Source organism: Adiantum capillus-veneris, chromosome 28 (genome assembly GCF_014529385.1).
Source record: "Adiantum capillus-veneris isolate H3 chromosome 28, ASM1452938v2, whole genome shotgun sequence".
Lineage (NCBI taxonomy): Eukaryota > Viridiplantae > Streptophyta > Polypodiopsida > Polypodiales > Pteridaceae > Adiantum > Adiantum capillus-veneris.
The window spans coordinates 98,921,857-98,939,702 of NC_140958.1; the positions used below are offsets into that span (position 1 = coordinate 98,921,857).

Genomic DNA, 17,846 nt, shown 5'->3' on the forward strand with positions numbered 1-17,846 from the left:
AGTGTCTGTGAATTTGCAGCCATGTTTGGAGCGAGAGACGACACGTGTCTCTTTTGCGGATGTGTTGCATGGAGAGCAAGTTATGCCTTTGTCTTGTGGTGACGTTCAACAGACGGTGGTATCTCTTGGGATGCACAGCTTGGTCAGTCATCAGTTGAGGTGACATCAGTTGAGCCAGAGACCGATTCATTGTTCTATGATGCGTCTAATACATTTGAGGGTGACAATGTCCTTCGGAGAGCTGTGTGTGATTGCACTGGTTCTGATTTTTTGGTTTTGCAGTCATTCTCAACAGATATGTCTTTGCCGGACGATGCTAACATGGTGATGCATACTCAAGTGGTTCCCGATGAGGATGCATATGGCACTGAGGTTGCTAACAGGGATAGGTTGGCACACATAGTGCATGTTTCATCGGCTTTTGGGTCTCTCATGTCTAACCTTTTGGTCTCGAGACCTGATCTTGCTTATGCGATTGGTGCATTTGCAGTGAGAGTTGTCAGTTGTGCGATGACTAACACTGACATTGTGCATTGTGGAGCCATGCAGGTGGTCACTGGATACCTACATCCGGAGTGTCATTGTGGCTCTAGCCCTAGTGGTATGCATGTTGCATTTCCACTAGAGCGCTTACAGATGCACTCGCGTGTTTGGAGTGAGCTAGTGGACATAGGTTGAGAATCATCTTCTCTCACCTCTTGTATATACTAGTTGTAGGTTAGTCTTGTTGACACTTATCGGCACACATCCTTTAGTGAAAGAATGTTAGGTAAAGGCGGTGTGCCTCTCCGTGCTTTCCCCGTGTCCGTCGATCAGTGTTCGACCGCCCACATTTATCTCCTTATTCTTTATACATACAAAGAAGAAGGAGCTCTCACACATTGTGCTCATACGGTGAGATTTGGGAGCTCCACCTCACATCCCTGTTTCATGCTCTCTCTCTCTCTCTCTCTCTCTCTCTCTCTCTCTCTCTCTCTCTCTCTCTTTCCATCTTCACTGCACACACGCACGCCTACGATCCATTCCTTCACTATATGGCCATATAGTACAAATCGGATTTTATGTACGTACAGCAACAACCTTGTAGCCAAAGCTGATATAATAGGGACAAACTCTCCTTTTAACATTACATCCAAGATATGAGTTTTTCCCCTAGCTATAGGGTGATCATTTTTTTGAAGACATCTAGCACTCCATTTATATGGAATTCCCAATAGAGTATGACACCCTTCCAAAGGTATAATATAAATTTTATATGTATCCACATATGAATGAATATACAGACACAAGCTTCCAATGATGGGAGTTACACACTTTGAATGTCCAAGACATGCCAAAATTGCTTTAGTTGCATACCCCATCTCTTCAGCTTTAATGTCCAACTTGATAGCCAACTCTGGTGAGATGAAGTTTGCCTTTACACTTGGATCAAAGAAAATAAGCCTTGTCGGATCCCTCACTTTACTCCACGCTCTACATAGCTCATTGACATCAGAGTTTGGCTTATCACTCACCATATCTAGCACTAAACCGGCCATAGGTTTGGGCTTCTTTTCCTTCTTGTCCTCTTTATCATCTGAGTCAGTCGGCCTCTCCTTATTTGGACAATCCACAACAAAGTGACCAAGCTACTTGAAAATAAAGCATTTACCCTCAACCATTAAAGTCTTGTTTTTCTCAAAAGACTTGTGCACCAAAGGCTTCTTCTGTTTCTTAATTTGTCCTTAACACGTCTCGGCTGAGTCCTTAGTTTTCTTTGCTCTTCCTTACCCTTGGGAAGCTTCAAGGGTTTCTTTTACAAAGGGCTTCTTTGCTAAATTTTTCTTTGACTAACTCCCTTTCACAAGCCTTGGAATCCACTATCTTCTCTTTTCAATAAGGCATGACCAGTATTGACAGCCTCCATAAGTTGAGTAATTCTTGAGCCCTTTAGGCAGCCCACAAAAATACTTCTCAATCTATTATGTCGATGGGATAAATATGTAGGAAGTTACTACTTTACAAATCTTCCGATTATACTCCTTCAAAATTTTGTATGTAGCCACATTAAATTGATGCCACCACATGGAAAACTTCATTTGCGTTTAATGACTAGCATTAGACACTCTTGAGATACCACCCAATCACATGTACTTTTGCACAAGCAAGTACACCCAAAAGATGTCCAAGAGAACATCAACTTTTAACAAGGAGGAACAAATCTTAACTTCTATAATTGGACACTAAAATGTCCTCTTTTCCTACCAAGTTTTGAGAATTTATTTGTCAAGTTAGAAAGAAGTTTTTACACCTTACTTCTACCATAGGTTGGTTATGAGGGAAAGAAAACATTGAATCTTTTTCCATGTCAAAATACAATCCATATGAAGAGAATTGTGATAATTTCTAAGCCATAAATTTTAGTAAAATTTCAAGCTATTTTACCAAAAATATCATAAAATTTTTGTATCTTTTTGTACAGATGAGTTTTTTTATGTTTCTAAAAACTAAGTGTTAGTACTCAATGTTACAAAACAATGTAATGATCTTCAAGGAATAGTTTCAAAGTCAATTGCAAGTTATAAACATAATTTTATACTTTAGCACATTTTGACTAAGAGCATAATTTTGGCCTTTCAAAGGTCCTCTTATAGAATTGGAGCTATTTTAGTGCAATTTGATAACATCAAATGACTTTAAATGTTAAAACTAAGAAACTACGTATTTTTTAGGCTCCCTAACTTACTTAAAACTTATCACTTCTAGCTTATCTTGAAATTTTGATTGTGCAAAAACTTTTGAAAATTTTGAGTCCTCCACAATGACATTGAAATTAAGGTTTTAGGTACCCCAAATGTATCCATACCATGCACTTTGATCGTTTAGTTGATATGTATAGAAAGTTTGAAGTTATTTGAAGTTTTGAATACTTTTGTCTCAAAAATTCAAATACTAAAGTTTTTTTATGTAGAGTTTTGAATTTTGAAATGATCCAATAATTGTTGGTTACCAAAGCACTACTACTCGCCACCTCGAGTCCTCGGTGAAGAGGATAAGCAATGTATCACTTTCTAAAACTCACAAACACATCAAAAACATATTTCTTTTATGTATACAACAATATGCTTGAAATGGCCATATGAAACACGTAGAACTTCCCATTATTATATATACTCAAGTATATTTTTTTTACATGAAACTTACAATTACCTATAGCACAATTGTAAAAAAGTTGTGTACAATTTTCTACAAGGTCTCTTCATTTTTTGTTGAGCTTATAAAGTCGATTTCTTCAAAGCATCAATCGCAGTGTTATGGGATCCCACTAGATGAATATATCTCTTGATCATGATAGCTTTTAAAATGCAAGGTTATATTTTTAAAAGACCCTTTAACTAACATATTTAAGCATATCAAGAGGGTTTTCTTAAATACATTGTTTGATGCAAATAGCATTTAATATAAATTTGCAGAAAAGGGGCACTTAGTGTTAAAGAGCTCTCAATACGTGAGAGGTGAACCATGACACAGTAGTGAGTGGAGATCAACCTTGCCAGTACTATGGGAGGTCCACACAAGGTCTATTTTCATATAATATATGCCTTTTTGAGACTAGAGAAATTAATAAAGTAAGTGTGTGTGTGTGTGTGCGCGCGCGCGTGTGCATGTGTTCGAGTGTCTACATGGGTACATGCACGACACACCTCGTGTGTGCGCGCGCGCACACGTATCGAATGATACAAGTTCCAAATTTTTATGAGACACTGCTAAGCGTGAGCACAGCGTATAATCTCAAATGTTTAGCATTTTAGCATCACATGTTAAAAAGTCATGACTCATAGTACTTCATTATCCATACTAAATGTGGTAAGTTAGGAGGGACCCGCATGAGGAAGAGTAACAATTTCTATCTACTTACTGCATCTCAAAGAGGTAGATGCATTTTCAAAAGTTAACCCCCCCCCCCCCCCCCCCCCCCCCCCCCCCCCCCCCGCGCGCCCCACGCATGTGTGAGCATGAGCTACAATCACATCGCACATCAAATCACTCACTTCTTACCTCTTACCCCCTCACGTGTGGAGGCACCTTACATTCATACTAATTGTCACAACCACCTTAACATGCATTGTCGATGGAACCTTTGTTATCAGATAATTAGACAATAGATCAAGTGCATGAGATATCTTTGCCAGAGAACCCTCCAAAGGCTAACTAATCCTGGCTCCTCATCATGAGTGCTTCATTTTATGTAAGAGAGAGAGGACCTGGATGGAAAAATACTGTACTACTCATGTTGTACTTGGTGAGGTGAGGAAATTGATTATCAGCTCATTTACTTGCTTGGGGAATTGCTCCTGCACAAAATGCGAGCCCTCTTCTATGTGAACCACCTTCACCTTGGGAAGCAAGCTTTGCTGTGCCTCCACTGCTTCACGGATCCCGCTCATCCGGTACACATAGTCTTTGTCACCCATGATTAGCAGAACAGGTGCTGAAATTGTGTAGTCCTGGCGATCTGCAAGCTTTGCAGCCACCCTACATAGGACAATCAAAAACCAAGTAGCACTCACATAAGCAAAATATCCCAAGAGACTAATGCCCCCAAGATATTGAGAGATACTAGCACATCATGCATATTCTGAGTATTCCGCACACATTAAGATGATCGGAATATAATGCAAAAAATAGAAAACATGGCACCTCAAACCTGCAAGTGTCCTAAAGAATCAGATAACTGTTCTCCATTTAGCAACTCTAGCACCCTATCAGCAACCACTTTAGGATCAGCAAAAAATTCACACACTCCTTTGAATAGTAGAAAAGAAAGTACCACGTCAGTTTGAGCAGCAGTTTCCTTGATTGTGTGAATCATTGGAGATCTGATACCATGTCAAAATAGGCAGGCAATTCACTAGAAAACATGTATATGCACAAACGTGACTCTCACATGCAAGCATCCACATGAGTTAAGGTTTGCAAGAAAATGCCTTCTTTCTAAACAGTTAAACGCCTCCCCTGACTCACCTTGCCCAACACCTGTAAGGGACCTCCATGGGATACTCAAATCCTGAATTCTTGTAGAGCTCAGCATACACCTGCAGGTCTTCTTCTGTCATCCACTCAGGCAAGGGATCCGAAGCTTTTACAAGGTCCAATGTCTGCTCAGTACCTGAGGCAATTGGCATCTCACTATTGCAGAACAAGATGTAGATTCTCTTGATGACCGTAGTCACATCGAACCGGCCAAAATCTGCTTCTGGGATGCCCGGCATCTGCCATATAATCCTCTTATGCATGTTAACCAGAAACTTCAAATGAATGTGTGTCAAACAATGTGAGGTCAAATCTCTCTCTCTCTCTCTCTCTCTCTCTCTCTCTCTCTCTCTCTCTCTCTCTCTCTCTCGTTGAAATTAGGGTTGCAGGAAAACACACGGCTTGGAGAAGACGAAGGAAGCTCAAGGCACACAACAGAGAGTGTATTACTTAGAGTGCAATGGAAAGATAAGATTGCCCTAGAGGATCGGCGTATGTACAATGCACGGGGAAAAAAACTCCTAGTGAGGAAAAATAGGCCGCGGCAGTCCTAAGTGTGTTCACACACAGCACTACCACATGTATATGGTAACAAATTCCCACTGGGAGTGAAGCAGTGAACGAGAGCTGGCACATATAGTATAGGGAAGTGCCATGCCCTGAGGACATGATCAGTCCACAAAGGGGAGTAAGCGGAAAGCTTTGCAAAAAGCTTTGAACTTCTCACGAGACAATGCCTTTGTGAAAAAGATCTGCAAGGTTGTCCTGTGTTGGCACATAAGCCAAGCTGATCTCTCCTATTGAGAGCCTCTCCCTGACATAGTGGTAATGCACCTCAATGTGATTTGTGCAAGCATAAAAAATTGGGTTCCTCGCAACTCCCAATGCGCTTACTGTCAGTGTAGATAGTGTTGGCAATGTCTTGTCCAACACCCAAATCATTCATAAAGCGTCTGAGCCATACACAATCAACCGGAGCTGTGAAGATTGCCCTGTACTCAGCCTCACAACTGGAAGTGGCCATAGTAGGTAGATACATGAACTGCCAAGCATGAAACAAAAACCACTTGTGGACACTCGCGTGTCAAAACAACCAGCCAATCTGAGTCCGAAAAAGCATGTAAATCCAGCGCAATGATCCCCCCTTGGAATAAAACAAGCCAAGATGAAGTGCCACTCAAGTAGCAAAACATCCTCTTGATAGCCTGCCAATGCTTAGACCTTGGGCTATGCAATCTGCTAAATTGTGAGACTACAAACTGAATATCCGGCCTCGTGTTGCATACATAAATGAGGCATCCAACAACAGTTTGGTAAAGAGTGACATTGATGAAGACTCAAGTTCAAACCTGTTTCCATGGGAGTGGCAATAGGTTTGCAATCCTCAAGTCCAAACTTACATAGCAATGTCTCTATGTAACTTGTCTAACACAAGGCAATACCACCATCACACTGCTTAAACTGTATACCCAAGTAATAATGCAACATTCCCAAATCTTTCATCTTGAAAGTAGCATTCAAATCAGCTTTAAATTCAGCAATATGTCTCTCATTTGGTCCAGTGATCATCAAATCATCCCCATAGAGAACGACAATGAGAAGTACATCACCCTCATGCTACACATACAATGTGCTTTCTGTTGGATTGTTACGAAAGCCTCGTTTGACCAAATGAGTGTCAGCCTTCTCATACCAAGCATGAGGAGATTGCTTCAACCCATACAAAGCTTTCTTACATTTGCACACTATATCTTCCCGCCCTTTCATGACAAAACCGCGAGGCTACATTACATAAACTTCCTCAAATATGTCACCATTCAAGAAGTTGTAACAATGTCTAACTGATGTACATCCCAACCAAAATGAGCTGCCAATGCACATAGAAAACGCACAGTAGTCATACGACAAGTGGGAGCAAAAGTCTCTTCGTAATCTATGCCTTTTTGTTGTGCATAACCCTTTGTAGCAAGTCGAGCCTTGTAGTGATCAATCTCACCATCCGGCTTGCGTTTCAACTTGTAAAACCACTTTGTACCAATGGTCTTTTTGCCAAGACGCAAACCACATAAAGTTCATGTGTCATTTTCTATAAGTGCGTCATATTCAGATTGCATGGCAGCCATCCAATTTTCTGAATTCTCTGCTTCATCAAAAGACAGAGGTTCCTCAACATCACATAAGCAAGACACAGTCAAAGCATAATAATCTCATGCACAAGATACATGGCGAGAACCTGAACGAGTACGACTAGACAAAGGTGCATCCAATTCACTGTCATGCAAAGTATGCACCAGCCACTTTGGCATTCCTCTAGCCTGCTCATTCTCAGCCCTTTCCTCATCAAGTACATCATGTACATCTCCATCAGTAATAGGCTGATCTGTAACATTTTCAGAAACCCCCTAGGCTGTACATTTGCCTCATTGGAATTTGCATTTGAGCTTCTACCACTGAAAAGAGGCAATAAAGTGTCATAAATGTCCTACCTTACATTATTGTCTCTAGTACATGACAGCAAGGCTGAACAAAATCTTTCACAAAATACAATATCACGTGAGACCAAGATACGCTTTGTTTGCGGATGATACAACCTGTAACCTTTGCTTTCAGCACTATAACCGACAAAAATATATTTGACGGCCTTATCATCCAATTTTTTGCGCTGCATTTGTGGCACCAAAGCATATGCCAAACAGTCAAAAACACGCATGTGCTCAATAGAAGGCTTTCTATCATGCCATGCTTCATATGGAGTCATAGACTACAAAGCTTTCGTAGGACACATATTAAGTACATAAGTAGCACACATGATAGCCTCAAGCCAAAACAAATGCGGCAAAGCTTGACTTTTGACCATACATCGTGCCATTTCCGCAAGTGACCTGTTTTTCCTCTCAGCAACACCATTTTGCTGAGGCATATAAGGCATTGTACACTAGTGTTTTATCCCACGACTAGCCAAAAATACATTAAATTCATGAGACATAAATTCCCTCCCTCGATCGGAATGGAGGGTGCCCGTAGTACATTTCGAGACATTTTTAGCCATAGCCAGAAATTGTTTAAAGCACATAAATACTTCGGACTTCGCTTTAAGCGGATACACCCATGCATGCTTGGAGTAATCGTCAATGAAAGTCACGAAGTAAAGGTAATTGCCCAAAAACGGAATTTGCATGGACCCACAAACATCACTATGCACAAGCTGCAACCTGCATGTGGCCCTAACTGAACCATCCTTTGGAAACTTCGAACGCTACATCTTACCCAATATACAGCCTTCACAAACATGTTTGACAAGTGCTTCAAGAGGTGGCAAAGAAGCAACCATATCAGATTCCTGCAAATGCAGCAAACTGGTAAAATTCAGATGTCCAAGACGTCATTTGCATAAAGACCAGCCAGAATATCCCAAGCCTGTTTTGCAGATTTCGTTGAACGAATGTAAGGAGTAATAGTGCGCTTCACAGACAACGCAATCAATGCATGAGCTTGCGCATCTTTTACATCCCAACGAGCTTGCTCAGTCGTAGGCAAAACCGCTCTGGCAGCAACAATTCTGCCACTAAAACCTGCAACATCCTCAACATCGTCTGCATCCTCAGAACCAGACCGTACATCAATGCCCTGCACAATGTTCCAAAACATCCTTTGACACAAGGACATGTTGCATAATGTAAGCCCACATAGAGTAATTGTCCCCATCCAATCTGTCCTCAGCAGCAAACATCTTGAACACATCTGTGTTGTTGTCGGCCATTGCAAATGCCTGCACCTAACGTGAAAACTGCCTGAAAAGAGGAGAAATGAAGTGGGAACAATGCGTACTATATAGCACAAACCGTAGAAGATTGTAAGGGACCTGTTATGCAGAAAACGGCACTGACAGAAATTCTGCATAAAATGACGAAATAGCTTGCGCAGTACTACTTGTAGTGGTAACGGAGGCCGAAATGAGACCGAATCATAAATCTGAGTAGACTAAGCTCTACGAGCTTTTTCAAAGTATTTGTCGACCTGCTGACGCTTGCTTAAGCTCACAAATATCGGAGAAAGTGAGCAGGCGTATGCTAGAGCTGCTAGCGAGTAAGCTCAGGAGGACACAACCTACTCTGATACCAATTGTTGGAATTAAGGTTGCAGGAAAACATACACAACTTCGAGAAGACGAAGGAAGCTCAAGACACACAACAGAGAGTGTATTACTTAGTGTGTAATGGAAAGATAAGATTGAGTGATAGGCGTATGTACAATGCACGAGGGAAAAAACCTCCTAGTGAGGGAAAAAATGCCCCGGCGGTCTAAGTGTGTTCAGACACATCACTCTCTCTCTCTCTCTCTCTCTCTCTCTCTCTCTCTCTCTCTCTCTCTCTCTCTCTCTCTCTCTCTCTCTCTCTCTCTCTCTCTCTAGAAAAGGGGTTGGATTCTTTGCTAGAAAAGGGGTTGTATTCTATGTACATAAGAGACCTCAAGAGATGCTCAATGGCCTATCACCCAGAGCAATAAGGTATAATGCAGATCCACCTCTGATTGATTGCAAGGGAAAACCCATCCTCTAAATAGTGCCTTCCAAGAAACCCTATACTACTCTATCACAAGCCCAAAATCATGAAGCGTGAACACTATAGGGTGATCTGTCTGACGAGCCCATTTAATTGCCTCATAAAAAGTGAAGATGTTATCAAAAAAAAAACCAACGGTCCTACACAAAAGCTGTCTGTGAAGCATAGATGAGATCGATCATAAACTGTAAGGTACAGCTGCTAGCTGCTGACCGCTCCAAGAGAATGCATCAAAACTAGGGTAAAGGCACAAACTGCTGGAGTGCTTTACCCTCGAGGAAAGAGTCGGAAACCTATACCTCCAATCATATATACCACATGCCAGAATCTCCAAGCTGCTATGGGAAGTCAAAGAATGGGACAACCAAAGCTACTGGAAAATCAACTGTCCGAAGACGAAGAACAAACGAACTGCACCAACCACCATATACATATCTGAGAGAACTTCATCGAGAACTGAGAGTGAAAACTGCTACCAATCTTCAATTGTCTGGAACACCGCCCGAGAGAATATCACCCCACTCTCAGAGTGAATCGGGAACAAACATCCAACACAAAGGAACACACATCAATATTGAGACTGCAACTAACATGGTAAGATCGAGAGACCCTCCACCCAAGCTCTACAAATGAAGAACAAGGTGTTGAGCAACCAAATAGACTCTCAATCATGTCTACTGCACATGGAACCACTAAAACTATAAGGAAATAGTCCCAAAAACTAACTCCCAAGCAGGCGCCACATCCCTTTCTAAAGGGAGAACACCCGAACCATGGATAATTGTTATAACTCTCCAACAATCTCGACCTCTGTAATTGGATCACCAGAGGTAGATGAATCCAAAGGGAAAGATATTTGTAGAACCTGGAGCCAAATCTAGGAGAATCGAGAAGACTATCTCCCTACTAAGAAGAATGCTCCAGCTCATTGTAACTAGCTCCTAGTCAAAGAAGGACCACTATCCAGTTGTTCGAAGCAACATGTCAGTCTAAGGATAAAGGAAGTAGGTGTGTCTTGAATAGTACAATCTCCAGGTATCAATCTGGAAGAAAAAACATAGGAACTACTACTCCAATGCACTGGGAAGAGCAACCGTCACACCACAAATATGAAAGACGAAGCAACCACCAAAGTTGCATTCATTGATGACTGTACTAGGAAAGGATGGGTCCATTTGTTGAAAAGTAAGAGTGAGACTTTTAATGCTTTTAAGAAGTTTCATGCTTTTGTCACTACGCAAAAGAGTACGAAGCTTAAATGTCTCAGATCTGATAATGGAGGAGAGTATGTATCTGCTGAATTTCAGCGTTTTTGTGATGAAAATGGGATTAAAAGGGAGTTGACAGGCCCTTATAATCCGTCTTCTAATGGTGTGGCTGAGAGGTATAATCGCACTTTATGCGAGAGAGTGCGTTGCATGTTGTCCACCCCTAATCTTTCCCAAGAGTTTTGGGGGGAGGCATTGAAAAGTCCAGTTCATATTTGCAATCGCTCTCCTAATAGTACGCTGAAAAATGACATTCCAGAGGAGGTTTGGTCTGGCAAACCTATCTCTTATGATCATTTGAGAGTATTTGGCTACGAAGCTTTTGTTCATGTACGCAATGACTTGAGAACAAAGCTTGATATGGAGTCCATTACAGGAGTCTTCCTAGGTTATGGGGAAGAATGTGAAATGGGCTATAGAGTGTGATTACCACAGTTTAGAAAGGTAATACGCAGTGGAGATGTAGTGTTCAATGAGGCAAAATTGCTTAAGAATGCTACAAAATTTGATGCTGACAAGAAAATAGTCAGATTTCAGCCTTCCGTGCCACCTATTGAAGTTGAAAAAGAGCCTCATGATGCATTACCGCAAGCTGAAATTGATAATCAGCCGGTTAACCTTAGAGCCAAAAGAGATAGGACATGATTTTGATGCTCCTAATGAGGATGGACAGCCACCTGAATTGGCTGAAAATGATTTTCAACAGCATGACAGAGCTGAAAATGAGTCGCCTTATGATGTAGAACCGTTGCCTGAGAATGTAGATCATTGGGTACGCAGGTCAACTCGTTTGAGAAAGCAACCGCAGAGATTTAACCCCTCTTTGGATCATGTAATGTTGACAGATGAGGGTGAACCTCTTACATATATAGAGGCCAAATCATGTGAGTCAAGCAGTAAGTGGGAGCTTGCGATGCAAGAGGAAATGAGATCCTTGTATGCAAATGATACTTGGGATCTTGTGCCATTGCCTAAAGGGAGAAAGGCTCTTCCTAACAAATGGGTATACAAGATTAAGATAGTGGATGAAAACCCAAGTACAAGGCAAGATTGGTTGCAAAAGGACATGCATAGAAAGAAAGAATTGATTTTCAAGAAATCTTCTCCTGTTGTAAATCTTACAACTTTACGTGTCCTTTTTGCTCTCGTTGTGGTGCTTGATTTGGAATTGAATCAAATGGATGTAAAGACAGTGTTTTTGCATGGTGACATTGAAGAGGCCATATACATGAAACAGCCTGAAGGTTTTGTAGTTCCTACACGCGAGGAACTTGTATGCAAACTGAAAAGGTCTCTGTATGGTTTGAGACAATCATCACAACAATGGTATAAGAAGTTTGACACTTTTATGCTGTCTCAAGGCTTTAAACGCAGCCATGCAGATCATTGTTTGTATACGAAAAGGGATGAAGATGGTAGTCCCATCATACTTATTCTCTATGTTGATGACATACTGCTTGCCGGGAAACATAAGACTAGTCTTGATGCTCTGAAACGTAAGCTAAATTCAGCATTTGCTATGAAGGATTTGGGTGATGCAGAGCATATTTTGGGCATGCGTATTAAAAGAGATAGAAAGCTGAAATTGCTGTTTTTATCTCAAGAAAGGTACATTGCAAAAGTACTTGACAGATTTAATATAGCTGATGCTAAGTCTCTTTGGGTACCTTTACCTCCATACACTAAGCTTAGCAAAGCAGATTGCCCAAAGGATGAGGTGGCATTGAAAGCAACGAAGGGAATCCCTTATGCATCAGCTTGTGGTTCTCTTATGTATGCTATGGTTGCCACTCGTCTCGACATTGCTTACACAATGGGAGTTGTTAGTCGATACATGTTGAATCCTGGCAAAGCGCATTGGGAAGCTGTCAAATGCATTCTCAGATATTTGAAAGGTACACAATCAAAGTGTATTCGTTATGGCAAAAGTGACTTAAAGTTGTAGGGAAATTGTGATGCAAAATGGCAGGTGACATGGGTACCACGAAATCTACCAGTGGATATGTATTTGCCATTGTTGGTGGTGCAGTCTCTTGGTGTTCTAAGTTACAGAAAATTGTGGCATTGAGTACTACTGAGGCTGAATATATTTCAGCCACAGAGGCTTCAAAAGAGGCCATTTGGTTAAGCAGACTTCCAAAAGAACTTGGCATGCCTGCTCATACACACGTGTTCAGTTGTGATAGCCAGAGTGTTGTCTATTTAACCAAAAATGCCATGTTTCATGCGCGTACCAAACACATATATGTGCGGTACCACTTCATACGACAGATTGGAGGATGGTCTAGTCACCTTGACTAAGATCCATACACAAGATAACCCTGCAGATGTTCTCACCAAGAGTCGTGCTAAGACTCAACATGAGCATTGCATACAGCTGGTGGGAGTTGGTTAACTTTAAGGCATCATTTATGCCTTTAAGTGGGAGGTTGTTGGGTTAAAGGCCTAAATAACCCCTTTTTGTACACTTTTATACTTTGTCCAGGTTCATATTGAACCTCGACACATTTTTTTAAAGTCGCTTATAATAAAAGTGGGAAAACCCAAAACTCACTTATTGAGTTTTCCCCAAAAACGTGAGCTCTCTCTCTCTCCCTGCTTCGATCCCTAGCGCTTCCTCTCTGCTGCACTCCGCCTCCTACTTCTTGACCCAATCCTGCACTACATCACGATGCGCACCTACTGGTACCTTCTGCTTCGCGCTTTCATAACGCTAGGGTTGATCTGCTTCTTGCTATCGCCAGAAATCTGCAAGATCCAAAAAAGTTGGCTGATCTGGTCCAAAACGCTAGGTTGATGCTGTGGAGCAAAAACGCTAGGCCTCTTGGGGCTTCTGCTAAGAAGTTGCCTGTTGAGCGTGTGCTCCTACTGCCTCTTCTGCCATTTAGTGCTAGCTTTGTTTTCCTTATATACAAACTTACTCAATTTGCCCTACCTACTTTTCAACAAAAGTCACTTAAAAATAATAAGTGAAGAATGTCAAAAATAGGTAAAATAGGCTAAATGCACTGGAAAATTCCCCTGAAGGATTCTGATGGATACTGATGGGAATGCTTATGATCATGTTGTGTGCAACCGGAGGATATGCATCTACACTACGTGATTGGGCATGCACGGTCTACGAATAGACTCACAAAAGTGCCAGATCACTTCTAATCTAAACTGAGTGGACTTATGGAACCCTTGTTATGTTGTAGCTTGTCCACGGACACATAGGGTTGGATGTGTCACGTGACATCCCCTCCTTTTCAAAGTGAGGTACTGGTACCGAACTGTATAGCGTCGAGGGAGATCGCCAATAGCATCCGGAATCCTGGAAGGGACTCTTCGCCGGCCCACTCTGATGTGTGGGTCGTGCGGTACTTGAACTTCATAAAGGTCTGCAATGCTTGCTTCTTTGGGCCGCGCCGAAAGCGACACAAAGTCTTCTGTAGCTCCTTCAATGCTTCAACTTCGTCGAGTGTCATGCTTCTTTCTTCTTCAAGAATCTCCACGGCTGAAAATTCCTGAAACCACTTCCAACACAAAAACATGAACATACCTATTCCATGTAAAGTGAGTGGGAAAAATCTAATTTTCCTAGAAGACTGTGCATGCAATGTAGATGAACAAAGAGACGAAGTGCCAAACCGTTCACCATACACACGCAAACAATGAGATCGAATCTGTCTCTTATGATCTAAAGCAATCAACTGTGGCAAGACACAACGGAAATGCCCATGCTTGGTGCTCATACTGTCTTGTGCTCTTTCTACAAATGTGTCATGCCAAGGAAGAGACATGGAATGTGACGTCCTTGAATGCATACTTTTCAGCTTTTCATGAACAATCCACATACATTCGTGCTCATTCATGAGTGAAACATACCAACGTACAATATGTTATGCCTAGGAAAAGGGATCGCATAAAGACGCTGACTAAAATTCAAGAAACGATCACGAATGAAACACTCGAACAATGCGTGCGTATCAATCATGCGAACACATAATACTTCCTGTGAGGATTCTTTGGACCTAGGCTCGAGGGCCAAGATCAATCCTTCGTGATTGATCGAATTTGCAACGAGGTTAGCTTCGCTAGAAAAAGCATCAACTAACACATCATCCTTGTGAACAATCACGTCATCTTCATGCAACTCATCATGCTTGTGAGAAATCACATCTTGATCATGCAAATCATCATGCTTGTCAGTGTCATCCAAATCATCATGCAATCATTGGCATTCAAATCATCACGCTCATCATTATCATTCAATTCATCATGCTTCTCATAATCATGCAAATCCTGTGTGTCATGCTTGGGAGAAGAAGAGACTGAGAGAGTCTCCTTTTCCCGAATCTCTTGCATCTGTGCCTGAACTTGAGAAAAGAATCGCAAGAATTCTTTCATGTGTTGGTCGCTCTTTTCTTTGATGGCTTTGTTCTTGCGATCAATTTTGGCTTGACTTTCTTTGTTCTCGCGATCATATTCTGCTTGTCTTGCTTTGTTCTCGCGATGTATGGCTGCCACTCTTTCTGTGTATTGACGCTCTATGGTTGCCATCTTTTCTTCCTGTTCACGCTCTATTTCTGCTTTTCGGTCTAACTTCTTGTCCATAAACAACTGCGGCAACTCCTCCATACGAGTTAGTGCAATCCTTGACGTAGATGGGAAAGGGGGAGCGTTGGAAAAACCTCATGATTCTTCACCTCTCTCATACTCATCACCTGTATGCGAAGTATCCATTCCGAAACCATCATGCCCTTGATTGTCGGCAGAGGAGTGCATTGAGTACTACAAAGAGGGTAAAATATTATGGATGCGGAGAGCAGGGGCATGTTCTTGCCAAGTGCCCTAACAAAGCGTGTTAGGTGCAGCGGAATGAATGTTGTATTTTCTCAAGATTAGTGATCCTTATTGCTCAAGGTTCCTTTTAGTTCTTAGGGAAAGAGAGAGCTTTCCGTCTGTAGAGTGTTGTGGTCACGAACAAAGTGAGTGGATATTGTGCATGCAAGTGAATGAGACTGAGAGAAGGAGAGAGAAGAGATACGACACCCAAGAGGTTGTAAAACCCTCCTCCGAAGGCCCCACTCTCGTCGGCGAGAATGGTCTATTCTTTGATTGCACAAAGGTGTACAATGCGTATGCAATGGATTATGCAACTTGGTCTATGCCGATGACGACGACGGTAACGACGACGACAATGACGATGACAACGACGACGACGACGATGGCTGAAATCTGAGATCTTCTAATTGCTGAATTTTGGGACTGTTTCGGTGGCTGAAAATGACTGTTTTGGCTGCGTTTTCTTGGCTGAAAAATGAGGTTTCTTAGGGCTGAAAACTGATGGTCTTTACGGGCTGAATCTGCTACACTTTAGGTGAATGATGCCGGTCTTAATTTGCTGCTGAAATCCAAAAACGCCAAGGGCTGAAATTGGTCCTTCTGTCGCCAGGGTTCTGCAAATGCAAAAACGCTAGGCTGATCTGCTGTGTCGTGATGACACCGGGGCTGATCTGCTGTGCACAAATCGCCAAGGCCGATCTGATGCAAAAACGCTAGGTCTTCTGTGGAGAAAACGCCAGAGTAGTCGCGGAGGTTGGTCTTGCTGAGAAGTTGCCTGTTGAGCAAGGTGCTCCTGCTGCCTCTTCTGCCATTTAGTGCTAACTTGGGTTTGCTTATATATTAACTTAGCAAAATTGCCCTACCTACTTTTGTAGGAAAGTCACTTAAAGATAATAAGTGAAAATACCAATAAATAGGAAAATAGGCTAAATGCACTGGAAAATTCCCCTAATTGATGCTAATGGATTCTGATGGGAATTTCGATGATCATGAGGTGTGCAACAGGAGGATATGCATCTATGCTAAGTGACTGGGCATGCACGGTCTACGAATAGACTCACAAAAGTGCCAGATCATTGCTAATCTAAACTTGACTGGACTGACTGAACCCTGCTGTGGTGTAGCTTGTCCACGGACACATAGGGTTGGGATGTGTCACGTGACAAAGCGTCCAATGATCAGGCCGAGGACAAGCCAAAGAGTTCCAAAGTGGCAGAGGAGCGAGCAAAGAAAGAAAAGAACAAGGCAGGACTCGTACCAGATTTTGTGGAGACCAACCGAGAACAAATGGATGGAAGTACGGAGCTTTATGGAGTGTGGGGCAAAGTACGAGATCAAGAAGCCCTTATCTTCTTTGGCAAAGAAGCCGCCAACTTTATCTCGACTGAATTGGCGGCTCGACTTTGGAATTACACCCGAAGAGATGGGACCACCGACCGAGGCAGTTCTAGCAGCACCAGGACGGGATGTTGCCATTACACCTGTCATAGGCAAACTTTGGTTGCATTGTCAGGGGTATGTACGGCACAAGGACTTTTACATCATGCCTTTGAAAGGCCACACCGAGATGCGGTTTGGTGGCGTTGGTGGTGCGGATTCTGTTTTGGTTGGCACCGATAAATTGGAGGCAGAAGATACAAGCAAGACGGCGCAGAAAGATTGGTCTGGCCTTTCCTCTTCTCAGAAGAACTTCACAGCGTAGACTTCTTAGTTTGGCTTTCCTACTTCATATAGGATGATCATGGTGCAGACAGCTTGGTCTGACCACATCTCTTCTCAGAGGTCGTTAGCAGCGCAAACTGTGAGTCTGACTTTCCTCTCATCTTGGATTACCCTACCTACTGACAGGACACCATCCGGTGGTGGTCCGTGCGGTCTATCGGTGGCTGCTGCAGCTTACAGTAGCTTCTAAAGCGTAGACTGTTTAGTCTGGCTTTCCTTGATTTGTAGGACGTTTACGACGCAGATAGCTACATCTTGCCTTCCTAGAGTTTTTTCATAGCTTAGCCACCTGGCCACATTGGGTTACAGGTTCATGCATTGACAGGCTTCTGACCATTCTCATGACGATTCCTAGGCTTCTCCATTTTCTCCAGACAGTTTGACTACAGATACCACAGATCCTATTGGGCACGACACTTGCACGCCACTTGGCACTTCTTTCACGACAAGGAGT

The 17,846-nt window shown here is 42.3% G+C and overlaps 1 protein-coding gene across 14 annotated transcripts in view; it reads right to left on the reverse strand.

The window, feature by feature from the left end:
• Nucleotides 1-4,011: 4,011 nt before the first annotated feature.
• The window catches only part of LOC147420962 (epoxide hydrolase 2-like), a 103,768-nt gene continuing 89,933 nt past the window's right edge, over nucleotides 4,012-17,846 (reverse strand). For 8 of the 14 annotated variants that reach the window (XM_086505110.1, XM_086505103.1, XM_086505106.1 and 5 more), the window contains 2 exons: nucleotides 5,005-5,252; nucleotides 4,012-4,515 (listed from right to left, as the gene is read on the reverse strand). In XM_086505110.1, the coding sequence (XP_086361236.1) occupies nucleotides 4,269-4,515; nucleotides 5,005-5,252 (495 nt within the window). In that variant the 3' untranslated portion in view covers nucleotides 4,012-4,268. Of the gene's footprint in view, nucleotides 4,516-4,680; nucleotides 4,860-5,004; nucleotides 5,253-17,846 lie in introns of all 14 variants that reach the window. The other 6 variants (XM_086505113.1, XM_086505112.1, XM_086505104.1 and 3 more) reach the window with 6 other exon arrangements.